This window comes from Cebus imitator, unplaced genomic scaffold (genome assembly GCF_001604975.1).
Source record: "Cebus imitator isolate Cc_AM_T3 unplaced genomic scaffold, Cebus_imitator-1.0 Scaffold91, whole genome shotgun sequence".
Taxonomy (NCBI): Eukaryota; Metazoa; Chordata; class Mammalia; order Primates; family Cebidae; genus Cebus; species Cebus imitator.
Window position 1 is genome coordinate 3,434,686 of NW_016107406.1, and position 25,260 is coordinate 3,459,945.

General features: G+C 51.9%; 1 protein-coding gene across 9 annotated transcripts; it reads right to left on the minus strand.

The window, feature by feature from the left end:
* Nucleotides 1-1,366: 1,366 nt before the first annotated feature.
* Nucleotides 1,367-22,770, minus strand: PTPRN (protein tyrosine phosphatase receptor type N). 9 transcript variants are annotated; one of them, XM_037740871.1, is made up of 23 exons: nt 22,690-22,770; nt 20,885-20,935; nt 20,537-20,650; nt 17,197-17,293; nt 16,025-16,286; nt 15,579-15,933; nt 15,004-15,150; nt 14,384-14,418; nt 13,436-13,710; nt 12,540-12,626; nt 12,147-12,226; nt 11,893-11,957; nt 10,771-10,989; nt 10,120-10,320; nt 9,872-10,019; nt 9,638-9,711; nt 9,330-9,407; nt 9,117-9,236; nt 7,336-7,502; nt 3,196-3,249; nt 2,569-2,633; nt 2,287-2,360; nt 1,367-2,044 (listed from the first exon to the last, which is right to left on the minus strand). In XM_037740871.1, the coding sequence occupies exons 3-23, from the start codon at nt 20,544-20,546 to the stop codon at nt 1,973-1,975; spliced, it is 2,685 nt and encodes an 894-aa protein (XP_037596799.1). In that variant the 5' UTR covers nt 20,547-20,650; nt 20,885-20,935; nt 22,690-22,770; the 3' UTR covers nt 1,367-1,972. The 9 variants fall into 9 exon arrangements, with proteins under 9 accessions (XP_037596799.1, XP_037596797.1, XP_017390731.1 ...); XM_037740869.1 differs by having other exon boundaries at nt 15,579-15,951; XM_017535242.2 differs by having other exon boundaries at nt 15,004-15,147; nt 22,336-22,690.
* Between the last annotated feature and the right edge of the window lie 2,490 nt (nt 22,771-25,260).

The window sequence follows — 25,260 nt, forward strand, 5'->3', positions numbered from 1 at the left end:
AGCTCAGCAGAGCGTGGGTGAGACAGCGGCAGGTCCTGTGGTCTGCTGGCTGGTCCCTCCACTCCTGCTCAGGGCAGATGGTGTTTGCCCTGTTTTTATTTAAGGAGGCTGAGCCTCAGCACAGGTAAGTGGCCAACTCCCAAATAGCCCCAGGCCTAAGGCTCTTTTCAGCTTAATGTCCACCACTTTTGTCCAAGGACACCTCGTGACACACAGGTGAGTGTGCCTTCTGGGACCATACAGGGTGGGAGCTGGGGTGAGACAAAGTGTCCTTTACCTCCAGAGGAATGCCTTTCCTAGCATCTCACAGGCCCGGCCACTGTCAGAGTTTTGCCTAAGGTGAGGCAGGCACTTCTTTGCTAGAATCACCTTGTTCAGTCCTCACCTCAATCCGGCAGCTGAAGGGCACAAAGCAGCTGGGAAGTACTGAGAGGAGGCTGGGTTCGGTGGCTGACACCTGTAATCCCAGCACTTTGGGAGGCCGAGATGGGCAGATTGTCTGAGCTCGGGCAACATGGCAAAACCCCTTCTCTACTGAAAATAGAAAAAATTAGCCAAGCATGGTGGCTCATGCCTGTAATCCCAGCCACTCTGGAGGCTGAGGCAGGAAAATTGCTGGAGCCTGGGAGGTAGACGTTGCAGTGAGCCGAGATCATGCTACTGCACTCCAGCCTGGGTGACAGAGTAAGACTCTGTCTCTAAAAAAAAGCCCAAAACAAAAAAAGAACTAAGAGGAGAGGCATAGAGAGGAGGTTAGTCAGCCAGGTGCAAACTCTAACTCCACCTGACAATCTTTTTTTTTTTTTGAGACAGTCTCACTGTCACCCAGGCTGGAGTGCAGCAGCACTATCTCGGCTCACTGCAAACTCCACCGCCTGAGTTCAAGTGAGTCTCATGTCTCAGCCTCCCGAGTAGCTGGGATTACAGGTATGTGCCACCATGCATGGCTAATTTTTTTGTATTTTTAATAGAGACGGAGTTTCGCCATGTCAGCCAGGCTGGTCTTGAACTCCTGACCTCAGGTGATCTGCCCCCCTTGGCCTTCCAAAGTGCTGGGATTACAGGCGTGAGCCGCTGCACCCAGCCACCTTACAGTCTTACAAGTTGTGTTACGTGTTATACAAGCAAGTTCTGTGCCTCAGTCTTTCCCCCTATAAAATGGCGCTTGTCATATAAAGCACCTTGGAGACTGCCAGCCACATAGGAAGTCATGTGGTTCTAAGCTAATGTTCCTGCCCAGGAGGGCCTGACTGCAGCTGGTGCTCTCCTGCTGTGCTCTTTGCACCTCCTGAGAGACCAGCAGGGACCAGACTGAGGCTGGGGTTGGAGTCAGGAACCACAGCAGACAAACTCATAGGAGTCTGAGTTGCAGCTGCACAGACAACACACTAACTTTATTCACATTGGTACAAAAGTAGATTTTTCTAGAAATGTTCTCTTGCGCCAGAAGGAGAGAGGTTGAGCAGCACATGGTGGGAAGGCGGTGGCAGGAGGTTGGGCATGAGGGCAGGGAGGGCAGAACGCCCAAGTGTGAGTCAAGGAGGCAGGCCCGGGGCTGAGAAGCAGGGGGAGCCGGGTGTGGTGACCCTTCACCCCGTTCTTCCACACTGGAGCATAAGGGGACACACACAGACACAGGGAGAGCTCCCAGAACCATGGGAGAGCCACGGGAGAGCCAAGCCAGGGAACATAGGCAGGAGAAGGCTCTGGGTAGAATTGTTGCCCACGTCCTTTCCTCTCCTCCTGGCTGCAGAGCCCCCATGGGATGCCCCAGGTTCTGGGATGCCCTGGTTTCTGGCATGCGTGAGGCTGGGCAGACGTGCCCCTTCTGGCTTCCCCTTCCTGACTCTTCTAGGAAGGGCTGGGCATGCCCAAGAGATGGCCGGTAGGGCAGTGAGGAGTGGGTACACAGAGATGCTTACACAGGCAAAGAAGGACAAGGCTGGGCTGCCCACCAAGGGTCCCCAGGGTCTCACTGGGGCAGGGCCTTAAGGATGGCATTCACCTCCTCTGCCACGGCTGTCAGGGCAAATTCAAACTGGTCCTGGGAAAGGGCAGGGGCAGGATGGTCACAGAGAGGCCTGGCCTCTGCTCTGCCCTTGAGGTTGGGGGCTTTCAGCGGGGGTGGGGGTCCCTAGGCAGGTCCCCTGGGAGGACGGGAGTCCTCCTGAAGGAAACACAGAGGCAGGTGGGAGAGGTTGGCAGCTGCTGCTTTCCCTGGGGTGGCCAAGAAGTGGGTGCTAGGGAACGGTGGCAGCTGGGGTTGGGGCAGGAAGGTACAGTCACCTTAGAGCGGACAAGGCCAGGCCGCTGGTCACGGACATGCTCCAGGGTGGCAGCGATGTCGATCTCCTTCACTCCTGAAGATGGGGGGGATGGGCTGCTCAGGGGGTGTCCAGAGGAGGATAAGACCCAGAAAGCCTGGGGCCTCCTTGGCGGGGGGGTCTTGGAGGATTGGGCAGAGCCTGGAGGTTGACAACTTGCTCCTTCCAAGTTCCCAGGACCCTGTGTGCTGGGGAGCCTCTAAAAAGGGCCTGGGGGCTGTGGGCACCGTGGGAAGCTCCCTACCTTTTGCCATGCGGTTCAGGACCATGTCGATGAGGATGTAGGTGCCGGTCCTCCCTGCACCATCACTGAAACAGGAGTTAGTGACAGGTTTAGATTGCAATGCAGCAGAAAGGGGGAGGGACAGAGGAGGCCTCGAAGGGGGAGGACACTGGGTGACCCATTTGGGTTGGTTTGGAGAGGGCGTGAGTGAGCTGAGGATGAAGGAAAGCTCATAGCACCTGCACGCTGGGATTTGGGCCTTGAGAGGGGGGTCTGTGACCTGTGGGTGTCACTTGAGCAATGGAACAACCAAAAAGGAGAGCCACGGCTCAGCCCTGCAGTGGAGCCAGCAGGAGGGGATTGGATGGGCCTCTTTAGCCTTCAGCAAACTTTGTGTACATCAGGGGACCATGGTAAATATTTCCAACTTTGTGGGCCACATACAGTTTGTGTCACATACTTTTCTTCTTGTTTCTTCACCCATTTAAAAATGTGAACGCCATTCTTAGGTCTTGGCCATTAAAAACAGGTGGTGTGCTGGATTTGGTCGGCGCCTGCAGTTGCTGGCACCAAGGGGACAGGCAGGCAATGTGTGTAGGAGACACACACACGGAGTGGGACCAGAGAGAGGAACCCCCCTCCACCCACCTGCAGTGCACGATGATGGGGCAGGAGCGGCCCCGGTAGCACTTGTTCACCTTCCTGCAACAAGAAATGGGCGTGAGGGCCAGTGGGCACCGGCAGAGGGAAAGGGAAGCAGAGACGCATGCTGTGTGTCTCTCCTCCTTTTCTCCCCACCTGCCCAGGGCGGTGGGGGAAGATGGTCAGAGAAATGAGCCAGGGCTGCAGGCAAAGAGCCAGAGCTAGGGTGGTTGGCACTGGGCTCGCCTTGTCACTTACAAGCTAGGTGCCCAACCATGTGCCTGGAACAACTGATTTAGCCTCTTTGAGCCTCAGTTTTCTTACCTGTGAAATGGAGGATAGTAATAGTAACCTCCTTAGGGTTCGCACAATGGCCACATGAGATAACTCATGTAAAGAGCTAAGTGCCAGGTCTGGCACATAGTAGGTACTCAATACATGGTAGGAATTATTGATGATAATACATCATCATATTAAGAACCGCCTCTGCCCAAGTCCTGGCTTTCTGGTGACTTCAAAGGTGTCAGTCTTGCCACATCCCTGCTCTGCCCCTCTGCCATCTTCTATGACCACCCAGGCTGTTCTCCTCCCCACTCAGGCTCCAATGGTCCTTACCAGTTGTGACATCACGCTGCCCTGGGCATAGCGTTCCCTGGGCCAGGGGAGGACAACCTCAACCCCTCAACTTGGGACATAGTGCTACTCCCTGTCTCCTTGGAGCAGACTCACTTCAGCACAGGCATTCTGTGGCTGGCTTATATTCAGACTTGGGGTCCGCTTGGACCTCAGACCTTTCTCTGCTGCCCCTGATCATGACTCATTGAGGAGCAGGGGGTTTCTCCATCTCTCAGTGGACCCATCTAACCTGCCCTTGTCCCTTATGACCTTTCTGCTTTGGGAGTCACCTGCATATTCCTGAGATCCCTGCAGGCCAGAACTAGGGAAAACCTTAGGGGTTGTCAGATTGAAGTCTGGAACTTCTCAGTCCTTCAGCTATGGGGCCAGGTGACTTAGAATGGCTTTATGGGAGTCCACATGGTTTTCTAGCTCACTGGCTGTTATGTCAGAGGGCTGGGGTAGAAGAGCAGTCACAATAGTTTTTTTTCACTCATTTAATAATGATAATAGGTAGCATGTAGAATTAACTGAGCCCTTGCTATGTATCAGGCACTTACACTAGATTTTATGTACTTTAACAAATCTTGCAACAATCCTGTGAAGCAGGGGTCCCCAATCCCTGGGCCATGGACAGTGTCAGTCTGTGGCCTGTTGGAAACAGCCGCATAGCAGTAGCTGAGTGGTGGGCAAGCGAGCATTACTGCCTGAGCCTCGCCTCCTGTTAGATTAGCGGGTGCAATAGACTCTCACAGGAGCGTGAACCCTATCGTGAGCTGCACATGTGGGGTATCTAGGTTGCAAGCTCCTTATAAGAATCTAATGTGGCCGGGTGCGGTGGCTCACACCTGTAATCCCAGCACTTTGGGAGGCTGAGGTGGGTGGATCACAAGGTCAAGAGATCGAGACCATCTTGGCCAACATAGTGAAACCCTGTCTCTACTAAATATACAAAAGTTAGCTGGGCGTGGTGGCACTGCCTGTAGTCCCAGCTACTTGGGAGGCTGGGGCAGGAGAATCACTTGAACCAGGGAGGCAGAGATTGCAGTGAGTTGCGATCGTGCCACTGCTCTCCAGCCTGGGTGACAGAGCAAGACTGTGTCTCAAAAAAAAAAAAAAAAAAAAAAAAAAATCTAATGCCTGATGATCTGAGGTGGAGCAGTTTCATCCCCAAACTACCCCCTCTCCCAGCTGTGGAAAAAATTGTCTTCTACAAAACTGGTTCCTGATGCCAAAAAGCTTGGGGACCTCTGCTCTAAATTATGTGTCATCATCCTCATCTCACAGGTGGGGGACGCCCAGGAACTTGCTCAGGGCCACTTTCTTAGGGTCTCTTTTATTAATTTGTTTTATTTCTGGGGGGCCTTCACTGAACTGCATTTATTTTTATTTATTTATTTTGAGAGGGAGTCTCACTCTGTCACCCAGGCAGGAGTGCAGTGGTATGATCTCGGCTCACTGTAACCCCTGCCTCCCAGGTTCAAGCGATTCTCCTGCCTCAGCCTCCCGAGTAGCTGGGACTACAGGTGTGCACCATCACACCCAGCTAATTTTTGTATTTTTAGCAAAGACAGGGTTTCACCATGTTGACCAATCTGGTCTTGAACTCCTGACCCCAAGTGATCTGCTCCCCTTGGCCTCCCAAAGCGCTGGGACTATAGGCGTGAGCCACTCTGCCCGGCCCCAGAACTGAATTTATTAAGCACCAATTTATTTGTTCTGGATGTCTAATGCCAACTGAGTTTACATAATTCCAGCCTAAAGCAAAAAACAATCTTTTAGCTTATCTGCGCAGCCTTTTTTTTTTTCTTTTTTGAGACAGAGTCTTGCTCTGTCGTCCAGGCTGGAGTGCAGCAGCGTGATCTCAGCTCACTGCAACTTCTGCCTCCTGAGTTCAAGCAATTCTCCTGCCTCAGCCTCCTGAGTAGCTGGGATTACAGGTGCCTGCCACAACACTTGGCTAATTTTTGTATTTTTAGTAGAGATGGGGTTTCGCCATGTTGGTCAGGCTGGTCTTGAACTCCTGACCTTGTGATCCACCCACCTCGGCCTCCCAAAGTGCTGGGATTAGAGGCGTGAGCCACTGTGCCTGGCCAGCTATCTGTGCAGCGCCCCCCACCAGCTTTTTTTTTTTTTTTTTTTTTTTTTTTTACAATCAAGTAGATGAAATCACTGTGCAGCCTTAAAACATGCATGCGCTAGTTCTATCAGGATTTTCAAAACGTGGAAAAAAGGAAATAGCTTTGTTACCCTGGCACTGCTTTCAAGATGCCTGTCTCAGCTCTCAGGGACCCCAGTTAGAAACCGCTGTCCTGAGGTTCAGAAACTATACCCAGGTCCCCACCCCCAGCTCTGCTGCTCTGTCCAGTACCTGGAGACCTCAGGCCTGCCGGGCAAGGGACGGAGAAGCAGAAGGGTGCGGGTGCGGGTGCGGGTGGGCCCCTGCCCCTGGTGGCGGGCTTCCCAACTACCTGTCTGGAGCTGGGAAAGGTAGGGGACGCTGGAGGGCTGACCTGTCTTGGTGTCAGTGTAGGTAAAGGGTGAGTCTCTCGGGTAGCCCCTGTCTAGCCCCACCTGCTCCACTGAGCGCTCCCCTCCCCCAGTCCAGAGATCCTCCCAAACTCCTTTTGACAGTCTTTGCCTCTTCCCTGTTCCCCCTGCTCCCAGCTCGGGGTGGTCCCCGGGCCACATGTCCTGTCTGTCCATGCAGCAGCCACACCTGCCAATGATCACTTTTGTGACTATGCAACTGGAGTGAGAATACTAGCTGCAGATCACAAAAATGACGCTGGCAGCTGTGAGGGAGAGAGAGAAAGAGGGGAGAAGGGAGGGAAGAACAGAGAGAGGAGGAGACTCGCAGTGGGAGGGAGAGGGTGGGACGGACAGAAAGAGAGAAACCGGCAGACAGGGAAGGAGGTGGAGAAAAACAGGGGAGAAGGACAGAGAGAAAGGAAGGGAAGCGCGGAGGGAGAAATGGAGAGAGAGGGAATGCGTGAGGCAGAGACAGAGTGAGAAAGGGATGGGGAGAGAGAAGGAAAAGAAAGGAAAGGAAAAAGGATGAAAAACACAAAAAGAGAGGCGGAGAGGGATGAAGGAGGGGAAACGTGCAGGAGGGAGAGAGAGATGGAAGGGGCAGCTATCAGCGCAGGGCAGGGACTGGAGACGGCGGGGCAGGAGCAAACGGGAAGAAGAGAGGAAGCAGGAGCCCCGAGAGGGAGGGGAGCCAGAAAGCTGGAGGACCCCCTAGAGGAAGCAGGTGGAGGAGAAGGAGCCAGTCCCGAGAGCGTGAGAGGGAGGAGCGGAGCAGCAGCGGCCGGTGCGGAGCTGGCCCACGCGGGGACCTGCACAGCCGGAGCCTCAGGCCTGATTTAGGGGGTGGGAGGATGGGCTCTGCAGGGGAGGCCAGAGGTCAGAGGCTCAGGCTCCAGGCCCGACCCGAGGCTCCAGGCCGAGCTGGCAGGCGGATCCCTGCTCCGCGCCCCGCCCCCCACACCCCAGGCGGCCCCTCCAGGCGGGGGCGCCCGCGCTCACCTGCGGAAATCCAGCAGGGGCCGCGTGGAGGCCGGGGTGCCCTCTGCCGGCCAGCTGAGGAAGTGGAACTGCGTGAGCGTGCGCGTCTCCTGCGTCTGCACGTTCTTCAGGTAGAAGCTCCGCACCAGGAAGTCCTCGCACCAGATGTGCTCCGACACCAGGTTCACCTGCCCGGCGGGGTCCAGGCCTGAGCGCCGCGGGAAGCCCCAGTCTCTGCGTCTAGTCTGCGCGCGCTCATCGCGGCCTTTTCGGTCTATTTAACCCGCCCCCCGCCCTCCCAGGCCGGTTCAAATTCTAAGTCCCAGCAGTCCCAGGAACCCTGGCTGCCTGTCACTTATCTACTGCTCAGGACCACTGTAGCTTTTGCACCCAGACACAACTGTTGTGAACCTCTTGAGGTCGGACTTTCTCCTTCCCCTTCCTCGCAGGGTCTACCAGAGTGTCTGTGCTACACGTGCCATAAACTTGGATGAAATTCTGTAATATTCTCTTCTAATTTTTTTCATTAACCACCAGCAGGACCAATGAAAGGCTTAAAAAAGAAAAAAACCCGTCGGCCGGGCGCGGTGGCTCACGCCTGTAATCCCAGCACTTTGGGAGGCCGAGGTGAGCGGATCTCAAGGCCAGGAGTTCGACACCAGCCTGACCAACATAGTGACACTCTGTCTCTACTAAAAATACAAAAATTTGCCGGCCGTGATGGCGCACGCCTGTAATCCCAGCAACTCAGGAGGCTGAGGCAGGAGAATCGCTTTAACCCAGGAGGCAGAGGTTGCAGTGAGCCAAGATCTTGCCACTGCACTCCAACCTGGGTGACAGAACAGGACTCTGTCTCAAAAAACAAAACAAAACAAAATTGTAATGTGCTTATTTGATGGGAAATAAATTGCTATTCAGGCTCATGTGCTGATGAGAAGCTTCTGTTTTGTTCTTATTTTGTCTTATGGGGACTCACCTCCCATTTGTCTGAAATCTTCTCCCACTGCTTGGCCTCTGCCCAGTTCCCCCTCCTTCTCCACCTTTCCACCTAGTCTCTCTCCTAATGAAAAAGTTTGTTTCTGTTTTACATGAATAACATATGTAACTGGTGGTATTACTTTCTTTGCTTTGGCCACCAGGAAACTCAGAGCTAAATTAGGCTCAATCAAAGTAGGTCTTAATCTCAGTCTTTGGGTATACTTACCTTTCCTGTCTTGTATGCATTTAGCTGTTAGCTTTGTACCTCAGTTTTGGTGGTTTTATAGTTTTATTTCTGTGCCTTTACTATGTCTCTATGAATGCTTTTTGGCTCTAGACAGGACACACACACACATGTATGTATGTGAATATAGGTGTGTGCATATATGTGTTATATATTCATATATATTCATATTCATATGTGTATAAATCATGAGCAGGGCTAATAAAAGCCTTTTTTTTTTTTTAAGACAGAGTTTCACACTGTTGCCTAGGCTGGCATGATCTCCACTCACTGCAACCTCTGCCTCCCAGGTTCAAGTGATTCTCCTGCCTCATTCTCCCAAGTAGCTGGTATTACAGGTGTCTGCCACCACACCCAGCTAATTTTTTGTATTTTTAGTAGAGACGAGTTACAGTATGTTGGCCAGGCTGGTCTTGAGCTCCTGACGGTGTGATATGCCCACCTTGGCTTCCCAAAGTGGTGGGATTACAGGTGTGAGCCATCACGCCCAGCCAATAAAAGCCTTTTTAAAAAGACTGTTGAGTAGTCATCATCTACTATCCCCACACCCACTGTCTCCTTGCTATGGGGCCCTGCTGACCTCATATACATGGTAGAGGGAAGAACCCTCATCCGGCCAGTAGCGGTCACACTGCTTGACACCATCCTCCACCAGCGGGGTCAGCATGACGATGACAGTGCAGCCGCTTTCCCACACCATCTAGGACAGAGACCCAGGTGAGCTCCACTGTAACCTCCGTGGGACCTGGCTGGCCACAAGGACCCCAGAGAAGCCCTCCCTTTAAGAGCCCACCTGCCAGAAGTCTGCGATGGTATGGGACAGCGGGCCCTGCGTGGCTATGTAGGCTGGCATCCGGGGGTCATGCTCAATCTGGAGGCAGGGAAGATACACCATGAGCCAGTGTGGGAAAATTCACTATGAATTTTCAAAGCAAGTGGGTCAGGGTCTGAGAAGGCTGACCATTCCCCCTTTCCTTGCTAGGATATCAGGCCCCACCATTCCAGGGGGTGGGTGGGGTAGGAGGTGACCACAGGGGAATGGAGTGCATAGGGCCAGGATAATGGTGGGGCAGAGGTGGGGACTGGAGTCAGGGCACTCACAATGGGGCTGGCGTTGATGTAATCACTCCGAGAAGGGCTGCTTTCCACCTTCAGTTTTATGCGGGCATGGTCATCTGCACAGACCCACATCCCACCCCAGATGACCCCCTGGTCATTGGTGTCCCGGGACCTCTGCCACTCAGCCTGAGCCAGAAGCCCACCCCTTCCCCTAAGCCCTCCAGACCTCGCAGCAGAGACAGGGCTGGGCCGGGCTGGCAAGCAGGGTTCACTCACAGGGCAGGAAGTCAGGATGTCGGTTCTTTTTGATGTTACCCTCCCCCTGCGCAGTGGCACAGGTGTTTGGCTCTGCTTGGTAGGCACAGAGGGCCTGCCACTCCTTGGCCAGCCGGTCCCGATTCCGCAGGTGGTCTTCCATGTATGCCTGTGGGGGTGTCTCGGTCTGGCTCTGGCCTACACAGCCAGCCTGGTCTCTCCTGCCATCCCATTCCCTCCCCCACTCGGGGCCCAGGCCATGTCCTGACCAGAATCATGTGTCCTGTGGAGATGTCCATGTTGGCCTGGGCTGGCTCCTCACACCAGGACGGGGTGCTGCTGTGGGAGCTGGGACTGGCCTGGGCCACGTCACTGAACTGGGAGGACACACTGCTCACCCGCGAAGGCTCTGGCGGACCCTCTGCCCTGGTGAACAGGGACTTTGTGGCCATGTGCTGGCGGCACAGGTCCTGTGGAGAAAGAAACAGGTGAGGTCTAACAGTCCCCTGAAACTTTCAACAGGGTCCTGGGTTCAATGCTGGGCTCCTAGACTTGTCCTTGACTGAGCTTCAGCGAAACTCAGCTCCTCTGGGGTAGGGTCTTCTGCCTGGCCCTGGTCCTTTTCATGGTTGTTCTACTTGGGTGGGGCTTATGTCGGCCTCAGACATGATAGAGTGGAATCCCAGAACCCCAGAAGCACCACACCAAGAAGAACCTTAGGCATCATATGCTCTCAGTTCCCATCCATTCACAAAGGCCCCCACCATACTCCCTCCCACTGGGGCTTCTCCAGCCTCCACTGGACCTTCCCAGGGATGGGGGCTCACTCCCCATTCAATTCCTACCCTCCCTCCACGCAAGACCCAGGCTCCCAAGCTCCTTGCATTTCCTCTATTCAACCAGCTTCTGGGGCTGCACACCTGGTACTCAAAGGTAGTGTCACCATGGGCCCCCTCAGGCCCCAGGGCTGCCAGGCGCTCCTTGTCCCGCTGCCGCGCATGCTGCCGCACACACAGAGCCACAGCCAGAGCCACCAGCAGCCCGGCCACGCCTGCCAGGGCCACCACAGTGAGCAGCACTGAGTGCATGGGAGAGGTGCCGTGTGCGGTCCGGGGAAGGACTGCGGCTGCCTCCTCCCTCTGTGGGAACAAGGCTAGAATCAAGGGAGGCAGTGGCATGGGGAGATTTCGGAGCTGCTCCTCAGCCCCATCCCATGCCACACTCCCTGTTTGGACATCTCCTGGGGGAAAGCTGGGAGCATAGGGGGATGGTGGGATAGCCGGACGGGCTCAGATCCTGCGTCTCAATCCCCATCAGGTCAACTCAACCGCACTGCAGAGCCCGAGGAGTGTTTGCATTTAAAAACGGACAGAGAAGTGGACAGAGAACCCTAGGAATTGAATTGTAGGATGTGAGGCACCAGTGTTTTTTGAGTGTAGGCTGGGCGTGGTGGCTCACAACTGTAATCTCAGCACTTTGGGAGGCCAGGGCAGGCAGATCACCTGAGGTCAGGAGTTCGAGGCCACGCTGGCCAACGTGGTGAAACCCCGTCTCTACTAAAAATACAAAAAAATTTAGCCAGGTGTGTTGGTGTGTGCCTGTAATCCCAGCTACTTGGGAGGCTGAGGCAAGAGAATCTCTTGAACCTGGTAGGCAGAGGTTGCAGTGAGCCAAGATTGCGCCACTGCACTCCAGCCTGAGAGAGTAGAGTGAAACTCAGTTTCAAACAAACAAACAAAACTTATTTTGAGTATAATGTGCTTTCTGTGCAAGGTTTTCCCTTGGAATTTAGAGACTTCCCTCCAGCAGGTCTAAGGGTGGCTCAGCTGGTTCTCAGGCCTTTCTTGCAGGGAGAGGACACCTGCACCATCTGCTGGTCAGAAAGAGAACTGCAGGGGTAGGGACTGCTTGGGCGAAGGCCGCCCCCAGCCAGCCGGGCACAGGAGGTTTCAACTCCAGTTCTCCCCTCTAGTTCACCTCCAGCTCTTGTGGACAACATCAGCCCTCTGGGGGCCTTGACTGATTCTCCAGTTAGCGCATACCTGTCCCACTCCTGTCTGCAAGATTTGGAGCCCTGTCTGTGCTTCCAGTTCAGACTTCACCAGCCCTGCAGGGAGGACGCAGGTCAGGCTCGCTCCAGCCCCGTGTGGTCTCCACCCTCTGTCTTGCTCTACCAAGCGGCAGGCAGGGCCCATGTGGGCCGGGAACATTCAAGGGGGGATCAGCCACAGGCCTGGATATATCCTCTTAGGAATGGGGTTGGGGCCAAATCTGGAGTTGAGGTCGCGGTATTTACCTGCTTGTTGGGTCACATCAGCCAAAGACAGGTTCTGCTCATTGTGCCGGATGCGGAAGGTGAGGGCTGGTCCCACCACACTGCCGGACAGGAGCTATGTTACTGCCTTCTCCACCCTAGACCGCAGACTCCAAAAGAGGCCAGCTCCGGCCCTCTCCCCATTAGAGGATGGGGCTGGAGCAGATCGGGGATGCACCACAGGGTTATCTGAGGCAAGGAAGATGCTGGGTGGGGCCGGTAATGGGCTGGGTGTGGCTGTACCTTCAATACAGCTGGGAGCATACCTCAGCTCAGACCTTGTCTGCCCTTCCTCCCCCAGGCCCCTCCAGCCACCTCCTGGTTCAAGCTGCCTTCTAGATCTCGGCCACTGCCCCAGCAAGATGCCAGCCTCACCTGATGTTGATGAAGCTGCCTGAGGACATGTGCACATGCTCAGCCAGGATCTCCAGCAGCTTCACTCCTGCAGCCAGGCTCAGGGGCCTGGAGATGGGAGAAGGCAGAGGAAGGAAAGTGGGGCAACCCTCTCAGTCACTTTCTTTGTTGTTGTTGTTTTGAGACATAGTCTGGCTCTTGTTGCCCAGGCTGGAGTGCAGTGGCATGATCTCAGTTTACCGCAACCTCTGCCTCCCGGGTTCAAGCCAATTCTCCTGCCTCAGCCTCTTTAGTAGTTGGGATTACAGGTGCGTGTCATCACACTCAGCTGATTTTTGTATTTTTAGTAGAGATGGGGTTTCACCATGTTGGTCAGGCTGGTCTCGAACTCCCGATCTCAGGTGATCCGCCTACCTCGGCCTCCCAAAGTGCTGGGATTAAAGGCATGAGCCACTGCACCCAGTCATGTTTTGTTTGTTTGTTTGTTTGTGAGACAGAGTTTCACTCTTGTCACCCAGGCTGGAGTGCAATGGCACGATCTCAGCTCACTGCAACATTTGCCTCCCTAGTTCAAGTAATTCTCTTGCCTCAGCCTCCTGAGTAGCTGGGATTACAGGCACCTGCCACCACATTTGGCTAATTTTAAAATTTTAAGTAGAGACAGGGTTTCACCATGTTAGCCAGGCTGGTCTTGAGCTCCTGACCTCAGGTGATCTACCCACCACGGCCTCCCAAAGTGCTAGGATTACAGGCGTGACCTGACCCAATCACTTTCTTAAAACAGGTCATTCCAGGGGCGCAGAGCAGTCTGCCACTTCCCTGTCCCTACACATCTGGATTTCTGCTCTCTGCTTCTGGCTAGGCAGGCCAGCCCAACTCCCAGCTGACCGGAAGCCTTCCCAGGATGCAGCCCTTACTTCTGGTCAGTGACAATGTAGCCATATTCCTCTGCTGCTGGCCGGGCTGAGGGCTGTCCTGCCGCTGTGGGCTGGCTCTGGCCCAGTGGACTTTTCTTCTCTAGCAGGACAGGTGTGGCGGGGGGTCTGGCAGCTTCGGGAGGCTCAGAGGAGACAGGGCTTGGCACCTGCTGGACTTCACTGGAGATGGGGCTGGCAGTGGGGTATCCAGGCATGGAGGGTGTGGGGGGTGGAGGTTCTGCTGTATCTCTGCCCTCCATTGGCCCCTCCATTGTCTGTTTAGAAGAGAGGGTGTAGGTGTGCATCTGGACAGTGCTGGGGGAAGGGGTGCCCTGGACTCTGAGCTTTCTACAGTGGAGCTCAGGACCTGCTTTTAGCTTGCAACCCCCAGGGACCACTGCAGTACTGGGTACAGAGAGGACACCAGAGCATATGAGACAAGTGCACGCATGAATGAATAAAGGATTGCATGATTGAAAATGGTCTGTACTAATCCACTGAATGGGGCTGGAGAGGGAAACCTCTGCAGCCAGAGAAGCCAGGGTAGAAGATGAACAGGCAGGCAATGGTTTCTAGACTTTTGTTTAGCCACAGAGTCTTAGAACTCCAACACACGAAACAGAAAGAAGCAGAGCTCCTCCAGCTACGGAAGCTCAGGAAGGGCTCACTGCTCAAAACTTCCCTCCTTCCCTAGGAATCCTCACAGCATGGTGTGAAATGATTGCAGTGAAAAGAGCAATGAATTAAGAATTTGGTTTCCTAGCCCCGGTTCTGCCATCAACTTGATGCGAGATCTTAGGTAATAACTTGCAGTCTCTGGGCCTTGGTTTTCCCCAAAATGAGGGTTGAGAGGATACAGATTCTGGGTCCTGAATTTGAGATCTAGGTTTGGCAAGGGGGTGTGCTGCCATGGGATGATAAGGAGTCAAGGAGGTGCTGGGGACTCACTTTCTTGATATCAGCTCCAACATTTACAACCCCTCCTGTGAGACAGGAAAAACAAGAATCTGGAAAAATGGCCATGGCCAAGGTCCACACATCACAAGTGGCAGAAAGGGCCAGAGTCCCCGAGCCTGGTACATTTGCTGTGGTCTTCTTCCTCAGTCAGTGACCAAGACCCTGTTACTAGTTCCACTCTAAGCCTGGCCTCATTCCTCTTTGCTTCCTCCTCCCAACTCCCTCTGGCATTGACCATCTCTCTCAAAGCTATTCTTTGCTCATCTCTACCTATCAATTATTGCCTTCTTCTTAGCATTGGCTAAGCCCATTTTTACACCCTCATTGTCACCGACCCACATTTCCTGATGCCTCCTTTTCCCTGCTCACACCCTCCATTGGCTGCTTTTTCCATTACTTTCACCCTCTAGTCTTTTCCTGATCTAACTCCTCAGCTTACCACCCTACCCCCTTGCTCCTGCCTTACTGGTAATGACCCTGTGTCTCAAAGGAACTCTCTCTCCCTAAGCCTGACTCTTCCTTTCCAGGCTACTCCATGTGGTCTTGAGGTGGGGCAAGAGGCATCCATGGAGCTGGGAGATGCTGGTACCTCCCTCCGCCTGGACACTCACCTGGATTTCTTCCTGCACCGTTGGGCAGTAGCTGCAGCAGGGTCAGGAGTGTGGAGAGCTGCTCAGGAGTCAGCTGACGGGTCAGCTGACGCAGCTCTACCCCGTAGCCAGCCAGCACAGTGGCCAGCCTTTGCAGAGCCACATCTGCTGGGAGCCAGACACACAGCTTAGGGTTGGTTGTGGGGTGAACTTGTGGGATGCAGATGGGTGACTCAGGGTGGGAGGGGAATAACACATTAAGTACTCTTCCCAAACACCAGGACACGAAAGGGTGCCCTCCCTTTCCCAGCCCTTGTCCACACGTTGGGGGAAAGGTATTCCGGGGGCCCAGACCAAACTTCAGGACATTTTCACTCCTTCCAGTGGAGAGTCACTCCCCATGGTGTTCCCATTCCCCATGGTGTCCCCACCACTTCCTTAGTGTCTGGCATGGAACAGCTTATCATTAGACATTCTTTAAATGGATGAATGACTTTAAGGACAAGTTAACAAATTCATGGATTGTCAGGGAGGGGCCCCACCATGGTTCTCCCAAACAGCCCCCACAGGGAGGTGGATGCTGAGGACTTTGTTACCTGGCTGCACTGCTGGGGAAGCAGGCTTCTCTCTGCGGCCCCCTAGTCCTTCCTCTTCATAGCCCCCTGGGGAGTCCTCTGCCCGGCTGCTGCCCCCTTGCTCTGGCAGCCTTGGCATCCTGGCCCTGCTGGGCGTTGGCAACTCCTGGGCCAGATAGAGCAGCCCAGAGTCCTGAAAAATCTGGGCAGGTGAAGGCCCTGGAAGGTCCCCGTAGGAGTGGCCAGGGGAGTCCCCATATATGCCCTTGGAGGCAGTTCTGCTGAAGAGGGCAGAGGCTTCAGCCTTGGGCAGGGGGCTGACACTGACCATCCCTGGGGAGCCTTCTGAGACCCGGGAACCATCACGGGAGCCAAACTGTGGAAAACCAGAGATCTGGGTAAGAGCAGAAGTCCGGGCTGAAGGACTGCGGGACTGCAGTTAGGCAGTGCCAGAGTCAAGGGCTTACCTGGTGGAACAGGTAGGGTTGCAGCAAAGTAGGTTCATAACTCAGGGCAGGGTGGGGAGGCTGTGGGGGCAGCAGCAGATGCTCCAAGAGAGGGGGCAGCAGCTCAGCCTGGAGAGGGGACAGAGAGGAGCTGGCCGCAGCTCCACCCCTGCCCACTGGTGGTTGTTGAAACCGATGCTGAGCAGCAGGGGCGGAGCCAGCGGGGATGTCCTGTAAAAGCAGCTCTCCAGCGGGACCAGGTCTCCTGGGTGCCAAGCCAGACCTGGTGGGGAAAGCAAAGTGTGTGCGTTGGAGCAGGGGAAAGGGCATAGAGAGCCTAAGAGCCTACAAGGCAGAACTAGATGGGGCCAGTCAGCCTCAGTGGTTAAGAGCAGGCCTGACCTCTTAAGAAACTGAGTGACCTCAGGGGAAGAGAGATGGGCTGGGTGGGCATGGGGAGGGACCAGAGGGCCAAGCTGAGGGTGGAGGTATCTGCCTCCCTGGTGAGCATGGCTGGGTCTCTGAAACAGCTGCAAAGGCTAGTGAATCATGAGGCTGGGGATGGAGAAGGGGCACACAGGAGCAGGGGAAGGCAGCCAGAACTTCTCTAGATGAGCCGTGGCTGCAGCTGTCCCCATTGCCCCTGTGTGCCATGTCCTCACACCTGGCTCTCCAAGTGCATGTCCAAATATTCAGGATTGCTCCTCCACCCCCCACCACTATGCTGTCTTCATCCTGGTATCATCATCTGAGCTCCATAAACCTCATTTATTTTTCCTCTGCTTTGCAGAGTCTGAATGATGCCTTTAGAGGCCCTAACCACAAAAAGATGATGGTGCCTCCTGCCATATAGAAATTCATATAGTAATGAAACTGAATATTGAACAACTTTAGTTCAACGCAATTCTAATTTCTCCCTTGATGACTACGTTGATGCTTTTTTAAAAAGTATCCAATGTCAAGGTTTTTCAAAACATTGAAAACATGCCCCCGTTTTTCTGGATTCCTAGAGATGAGCTAAGCTCCTGTTGGCCGTGGGAGTGTGTCAGAGAGTGAGCATTCCTGCATCTGTTTGCCTGTGCCCCAGCATGCTGGCCTTGGTGCCCACTTCCGTCCCCTTCCCTCCACCTATTAGGATGACCAGAGGTTCACCAGCCTTACCATTGCTAGAGTTGTCAAGAAAGGCTGCCTACCTGTCCCTTGGACGGGGCTCTGGGGGGCGAAGCCTGGGGATACGTTCCATCTCCTGGGAGATCACATACTGGGTGAGGTCATCATGCCATGACAATCCTGTCAGGAAAAAGGATAGGGTAAGTTGGTTCGGGAGTCTGAGGGTCCAGTAATGGGGCCCACTGGGGATCAGAACTGTACCCTCTGCCCTGCAGCTCTTGGGGGTTATCAGAGTAGAGAGACAAACCCAGTGGGTGATCTGAGCTGTCCTCTTCCCAACCTCAGGTACAGCTATTGGAGCCGGACTGCCTGAGTTTGAATCCTGCCTCTGCTACTGATGAATTGTGTAACCTTGGGCAAGGTGCTGAACCTCTCCAAGCTTCAATTTCCTCCTCTATAAAATGGAGATTTATATCTCCGAGGATTGTTATTATAATTAAAATAACATATATACACATCAAATGGTTAGAATAGTGTCATGTCGTGAACTTTTAACAAATGCCATTACTACAATTATTATTACTATTGTTATCGTTCTTTATGTTGACCCTGAACCTCAGCTTTCTCTGTTGATAAAGTGGAAACAATACATATTTCAGGGAGCTGTTGTGAAGATCAAGTGTGATCAGGGAAATCAAAGTGCTTAGAAAACTCTAAAGCACAATCCGCATGTTTTAAACATGCATAATCATCCTCATTGTCGGCATCATCATCATCAGTATCTTCGTCATCTTATTTGGAGACAGCTCTCCTATTTGACTCTTATCCCCAAAAAACTCTGCTCTCAGGAAAGGTTAGTCACTTGTTCTAAAGGAATAATTTCCCACTTTCCACCCTCATCCTTTCTTCTCTGTTTCTGGATTTATAATCTATGCTGCTCTTAACTTGTATTCTGGTATCTACCAACATCCACATCTGCCTCCTTGCTTCTTAACATTAGATGAGCTGTTTGTGTTCCTATTTAAAGCCAGTTCCTCTGTTTGAGCACTAGATTTCATCCGCTCTCACCTACTCAGGAATATTCTCTTCGCAATTCTCTCCTCTTGCCTACATAATTTTCTTTGTTCTCTGCTGAATTATTCACATCATTCCCATGCATATCATACTTCCATCTTAAGAAAAATACTGCTTGATCCCGCATTCCTCTCTAGCGATCACTCCATTTCTTTGCAGCAAGACTTCTAGAAAGATTTCCCTATACTGGGTGTATCCAATTCCTTTCTTTCTGTTCGCTCTTAATCCACTCGATTCAGGATTTTATTCCTAACTATTCTACCAAAGCTGCTCTCATCAAGATCACCAGCGACTTCTGCATGTCCAAATCTGGTGGTCAATTCTCATATCTAATTTTACTTTTCCCGTAATCATCATTTGACACTTGGTCACTCCTCCTCCTCCTTGATACACTTTCTTTTGGCTTCTAGGACACTGAACACTGTTGTTTTAAATTCTACTCCACTGGCTTCCCCTTCTCAGTCTCCCTGAGAGGAGATTGATGTTTTCCCTCTTTTTCCTGGTCCTCTTAATAGAATTATCTAGGACTTGATCCTTGGTCTTCTTCTTCATAGAAATTCAATCCTTTAGTTATCTCATCTACCTCGTGGTTTAATTAACATTTATATGCCAAAGAATTTCAAATTTGTAACTCCACTTGAGACCTCTCTCTCTCAGAATCCAGTCTTATATATTCAACTTGCCACTTCACTTGATTAGACATCTTAAACTCAACGTATTCAAAGCTGAACACCCCTAACAAGTTGATCCATTTGCAAGCTTCCACATTATGATTAGTGATATCTCCCCTGATTCATTTATTCAGTAAATAAAACCTTTGACTCCTGGACAGGCATGGTGGCTCATGCCTGTAATCCCAGCACTTTGGGAGGCTGAGGTGGATGGATCACTTGAGGTCAGGAGCTCAAGACCAGCCTGGACAACATGGTGAAACCCTGTCTCTACTAAAAATACAAAAATTAGCCAGGAGTGGTGGCACATGCTTGCAATATCAACTACTTGGGAGGCTGAGGCAGGAGAATCACTTGAACCCGGGAGGAAGATGAGATCACATCACTGTGCTCCAGCCTGGGCGACACAGCGAGACTCCATCTCAAACAACAACAACAGCAAAATCCAACAAAAACACCTTTGACTCCTCTATTACCATATCCAACATTTCATGAAATAATGCTGACTACCTTAAAAATAAATGTAGAATTCTGTCATTTTTCATTCCTTCTCTGCAGTCACCCTGGCACAATCCATATTCATCTCTTATCTGAGTTATTATGGTAGTTTTTGTTTGTTTGTTTTAGTAAAGTGAAAGCAAGTTTATTAGAGAAGTGAAGAAACAAAAGAATGGCTACTCCATAGACAGAGTAACCTATTGTGGTAGTTTTGAATGGTCTCCCTCATCAACTCTTGACTCCATATATTCTATTCTCACTACAGCAGCAAAAGTGATGCTTGTAAAGGGTAAGTCAGATCATATGCACCTATGCTCAAAATCTTGTAATGGTTTCCTTCTTTACTCAGAGTAAAGCCAATGTCCATACATTCCCCCATGAGGCCCTAAAGTAACCTGCATCCCTTCCCTTCACCTACCTGACTGCACTTTCTGTCCTTCTCCATAATCCTCTTCAGTCTCCTGCCCTCTATGGTGTTCTTCAGACTTGTGCTTTTGTCCTAGCTGTTTGGTCTGCCTGAAATATTCTTCCTCTAGATAACCTGACAAACTCCCCCACCTCCTTAAAAAGTCTGTTCAGATTTCAGTCTTAATAAGTTTCACCTGACCACCTGATTTAACACTGTAGCTTTCTACCTCCCAATTTTGATCCCTTTATCTTGCTGTAATATTCCATGCCATTTATCATCTTCTAAGACACTATACATTTTCTAACTTTTATGGTGTGTTTCCTCCCCTTATTCCCCAAATATAAACTCTAGTAAGCAGAGATCTTTGTTTTATTCCCTGATACATGCCAAATACCTAAAATTATGCCTGCTACATAGTTAGTACTCAATAAATACTTGTTGAGTGAGGAACTGGGTGAGTGGAATATTATCCTGGCTGAGGAATACAGTGTTCTTGGCTCTGTAGCACTCAGACAGTGCCAGGGACAGGAACTGGTCCTAAGGAAGCTGGCCTTTTCCAGTGGCTTCTTCTAGAAGCCTCCTGTGGGCTTCTCCAGAGAGTCCAAATGTGAATAGCTCATCTCTAGGGTTCCACTTCTCACTCCAGCAAGATCTGGGAAGATGAGGCTCCAGCAGTGGGTGTGATAAAAATGTTCCTTGAAGAGAAATACTCTTCCCCACCCATAGCTAACCAAGTTCCAATCTCTCTCCTCCAATGCACCCAGACCTCACCTTGGGACATGAGTTGTTGGAGCACACTTTGTAAGCGTTGCAGAACTGGGGAGGTGACTTGCAAAAGGGGCCGGGCCTGCCCCACTCCCACCTGGCACTGTCCAAACAAGCCATCTAAGGGCACAAAAGTGGTGTCAGCAGGAGGCTTGAACAAGAGGCCTTCTGAAGTCCAGGTTTCAAATGAACAGTACTCTCTTCACCTCCTCCCCTACCTCTCCTCCTCCAGGCAAGTCTTTCTTCTTCTCAAGCCCAGTAGCCCTCTTCCTTTCTGGGCCTTCTTTCCCTTTCTTGTTTTTTATTGCCCATCTTCCCCCCATCTTGTGAGTTCTACACTTGGACCTCACTCACCCTGAATACAGACTTCGAGGTGAGAGCAGAGCCTGCGGTCAAATAGACAGCCTGTAGGGGAACAGGTGTGCAGAGGCTCAGACACCCACACAGAGAATGGGCAGATGGGTGGACAGGCTGGGAAAGGGGGAAGCAGATGCAGTTTATTCTTTCATTCTAAAGAAGGCCTTAAGCTGGGAGGAGAGTAGAAATCAGGCCTAAAATTCATAAAAGGAAGCACGGGATCTAGTTTTGGATTTGAAGAATTTGTGAGTCTGGATCCTTAAAAGACTCTGTTTACTTAACTGAGTGATGGGGAAGAAACCTTCCAGGTACAGGGAGAAAGAAGTGGTGGAGAATAACATACTTGTCTGTTCTCATAGAATGACTGTAGGAGAGATTTTGGCTAAATTTTGAAAGGGGAATTTCGTCCCCAAATATCCAAAAGCATCCTGTAATACCCTGGAACCCAGAAGAGGTGGAAACCCTAGCACACTTCTCCCAGTCGGGGGGGGGGGGGATAGCGGGTATGGGAGGGTGTCTCTAAGGCAGCTCTCCCGGCGCTGTCCCCGGCCGCTGGCGCTGTCCGCGGTGCTGAAGCTCTGAGTCTGGCGCCGCCAGGGGCTCGCCTGGGGGCGGTTACCAGAGAGGAAAGGGTCACAGAACGAGGACTCTCCACAAGACCGGAGCCCTCCGTTCTATTCTGCCAACCCACAGCGTCACAGGAAGTACTCTGCCTCTCGGGCCTCCAAGCCCGGCTGGGGAAAGAGGGCGCCAGGCGGCAAGGCTGCGCCCCTTCCCCCACGCGCCACCCTCCTACCCCCACCCTCCGCCCGTGAGTCAGCGCTGACTGTCCGCACAGATGTGAGTCAGCACCAGGCCCGGCTGTGGGGAGGGGGACAGGAGAGGACCCTCCCCTCTTTATCCTCTTCTGCCCCCTCCCCGTGCTGTTCCCTGTTATGGGAGATCAGACCGCTGCAATCGGCCTCTGTAGGCTGACGGAGAAACCCTGGCCTCTCTCTCGGCCCAGCTGGGACCTTATGCCTGCGGCCCAGGCTTCCACTGCCCAGGGATCGCCGTTCCCTCACCCTCTCCGCCACGTCCCCGCCCCCTCCCCCTCAGCTCCGGTTCCCATCCTCCTGGCGCCTCGGCGCAACTGGCTTCTCCTGTGGTCTCGCAGCCGGTCTCTAAGTCCCTCTGCCCACAAGCACTCCATGTCCTCCTCCAGAGCCTGCAGTCTTCCCCGGAGCCAAATTCTCTTAGGTCCCGCCCCCGTATTCCCAGCCCCACCTCCAGGCCTACGCCCCTTTCCTCCCAGACGCCCTCTCACCCTCCTCTGTCGCCTGACTCCCCCAACCCATATTCTCCCTAAGCTTCCTGACACTTCACCCCACCACCACCCAGTTTCGCTCCTGGCCCCAAGCTGCCCACCCCAACCCCCCACCACCGGCCAGCCCAAGTTTCCTCCTGACCGTGGGCACTAATGGCGCTGCAGCCCCCCGGGCGGCTGCTCAGGAGCAGGAGGCAGAGGAGCAGCCGGAGACCACCGGATCCCCCGAGACCCCCAGGCCGCCGCGGGCGCCGCATCCTTCCGAGCTCCGGGCGCTAGCTCCCGGGCCGAAGCCGCAGCGACGCTGGCGGGAGCCTGAAGGAGGGGCCGAGGCGGGGCCTGCCGCTTCCCACCCCCCTACGAGGCGGGGTCTACATGCCCCTCTCGCTGCAACACTGCCAAACGCAGGCAGGTGCTGACGACACCTCCACCCCCGGCTCGTAAGCTAATTTGCGTCACATATGGCGTAAGAGCCCTGTCGGAGCGGGGGACCTACCCAGCCCATCCCTCCTCCGTCAAATACTAGGCGCCTCGCTAGAATCCCCACTCGGCCCCACCCCTTTTTGACCTACAGCCCTCTTCTAGGACCACTATCTCTATGTGGGCGAAAATGGTCGAGTAGGGTGGGGGCCAGGAAAGAGAGGTGAGTCCAGAATGATAAACCCGAAGAGGAGAAGCAGAAAGTGGGTAGAATAAGTACTCTTACTCATTGTCATTGATGGTACTGGTGTCTTCCTTAAGAAGAAATGGATAGACGTTTGTGTCTGGATTCCAGTTCTAGCAGGGCACCTACTAAGGGTATGGTCTTGGGCAGGTTGTTTAACTTGTCTGCCTCCAAGTTTCCTGATCTGCAAAGTGGAGGTGCCTGCCTCAGAGGGTGCCAATAGTACCTGCCTCACAGGGTGATTGTGAAGATTTTGTTAGTTACATGCCTGGACTGGTGTATACTACGTGCTCTATATATATTAGCTTTTGTCATTAGCATTTATTTATTTATTTACTTACTTACTTACTTGAGATGGAGTCTTGCTCTGTCGCCCAGGGTGGAGTACAGTGGCATGGCCTTGGCTCACTACAACTTCTGCCTCCTGGGTTCAAGCCTTTCTTCTGCCTCAGCCTCCCTAGTAGCTGGGATTACAGGCATACGGCACCTTGCCCAGCTAATTTTTGCATTTTTAGTAGAGATGGGCTTTCACCATGGTGGCCAGGCTGGTCTTGAACTCCTGACCTCAGGTGATCCACCTGCCTCAGGCTTCCAAAGTGCTGGGATTACAGGGGTGAACCACCATGCCTGACCTCATTATTAGCTTTGACTCTCCTTTCTTCCTGGGCCACCTTGAGCCTATCAATCATATTATGGTTTCTGCCTGCAAAATACATCTTCCATCAGTCCACTTCTGCCTGTCCTCACTACCCGAACTAAAACACTGTGCTTCTTCATCACGATCACTGCAACAATCAGCTAACTGGTCTTTTGCTTCCACTCTTGTCACCCAATAAGTGGGGGAGTGAGCTTCTTAAGTTCAAATTTGATCTCCTTACTCTCTTGCTTTCCAGTAAAATAAAATGAAAAAAGGACCGAAGTGCATAATGAATACTTACATACTCATCATCTATACTTAATTGTTACTGATGTTTTACCATATTTGCTTCTTTTTAGTATTTAAACGTGAATGATAGACATCATGACATTTCCCTTCTAAATGTTTCATTATACATCTCCAAGAAATAAGGACGTTTTCCTCCATAACCTAAGTGCCATTACGACACCTAACAAAATTTACAATAATTCCCTAATATCATTTAATGCTCAGTTCATATTCAAGTTACAGGTTATTTCCCCCAAAATGCCTTTTCTTTCCAGGTGTTTTCTTTAAAATAGCAGTCAGTTAAGGACAACCACTGCCTTTGTTATGTTTCTTAATTCTCTGTAAATTGGCATAGACACCGTCTCCTGTCTCCTGTCACCCATTTTGACATTGTCATGTTGAGAGACCAGGTCAATTTTTCTTTAGAGCCCTTCTTCTGGGTTTATCTGATGGTTTCTTCATGTTGTATTTCTCCAGTGTAAAACCTGTACATCACCTGTATTTCCTATAAACGAGAAGTTATATATGAAGTCTTGATTGGGCCAAATTAAAGCATTTTTAAAACAAAGGTCTCTCATTGCATCATTTCAGGAAGTACATGATGTCTGACTGTTCCATTAGTGATGTTAAAATTGATCACTGGTTTAAGGTAGAGACAGCCAGATCTCTGTATATAAAGGTGTGTTTTTCTAATGTGACCAGCATGTAATCTTTGGATGATACTTTGGCTCTGTGAGATTATCTAGTTCCTCATCAACTTTTCACCTAATGGTTTTACTCTTCATTGGTGATCGATCCTTGACTAAATGATTTCATTAGAGGTTGCACAATGGTTATTTTTATAATTCTTTCATTCCATTTACGTTTATCAGCGTATTTTATTTTGTAGAGAAGGGCTTTCTCTCATCACCTGGATTTAGTTTACACTAAAATACAATTCCAACCGGAAAGGTAGCATACGTTCCTAGTTTTTTTTCTTTACCCATTTGCAAAATAATAAGCTGGTGTAGCGTAGTTACCTCTAACAGTGACTAATACATTTTTAAACATTTATTTATTTATTTGGACTTTGTCACCCAGGCTGGAGTACAGTGGCAAGATCATAGTTCACTGCGGCTTTGAACTCCTGGGCTCAAGCAATCCTTCTGCCCCAGCCTTCTGAGTAGCTACCACTATGAGCCACCATGCTTGGCTAATTATTATTTTTTTTTGTAGAGGCTAGGCACAATGGCTCATGCCTATAATTCCAGCACTTTGGGAGGCTGAGGCAGAAGAATCACTTGAGCCCAGGAGATCGAGACCAGCCTAGGTAACATGATGAAACCTTGTCTCTATAAAAAATACAAAAATTAGTTGGGTGTGGTGGCACATACCTATAGTCCCAGCTACTCAGGAGGCTGAGATAGAAGGATGACTTGAGCCCAGGGAGGTCAAGGCTGCAGTGAGCAATGATTGCACCACTGCACTTCAGCCTCTGG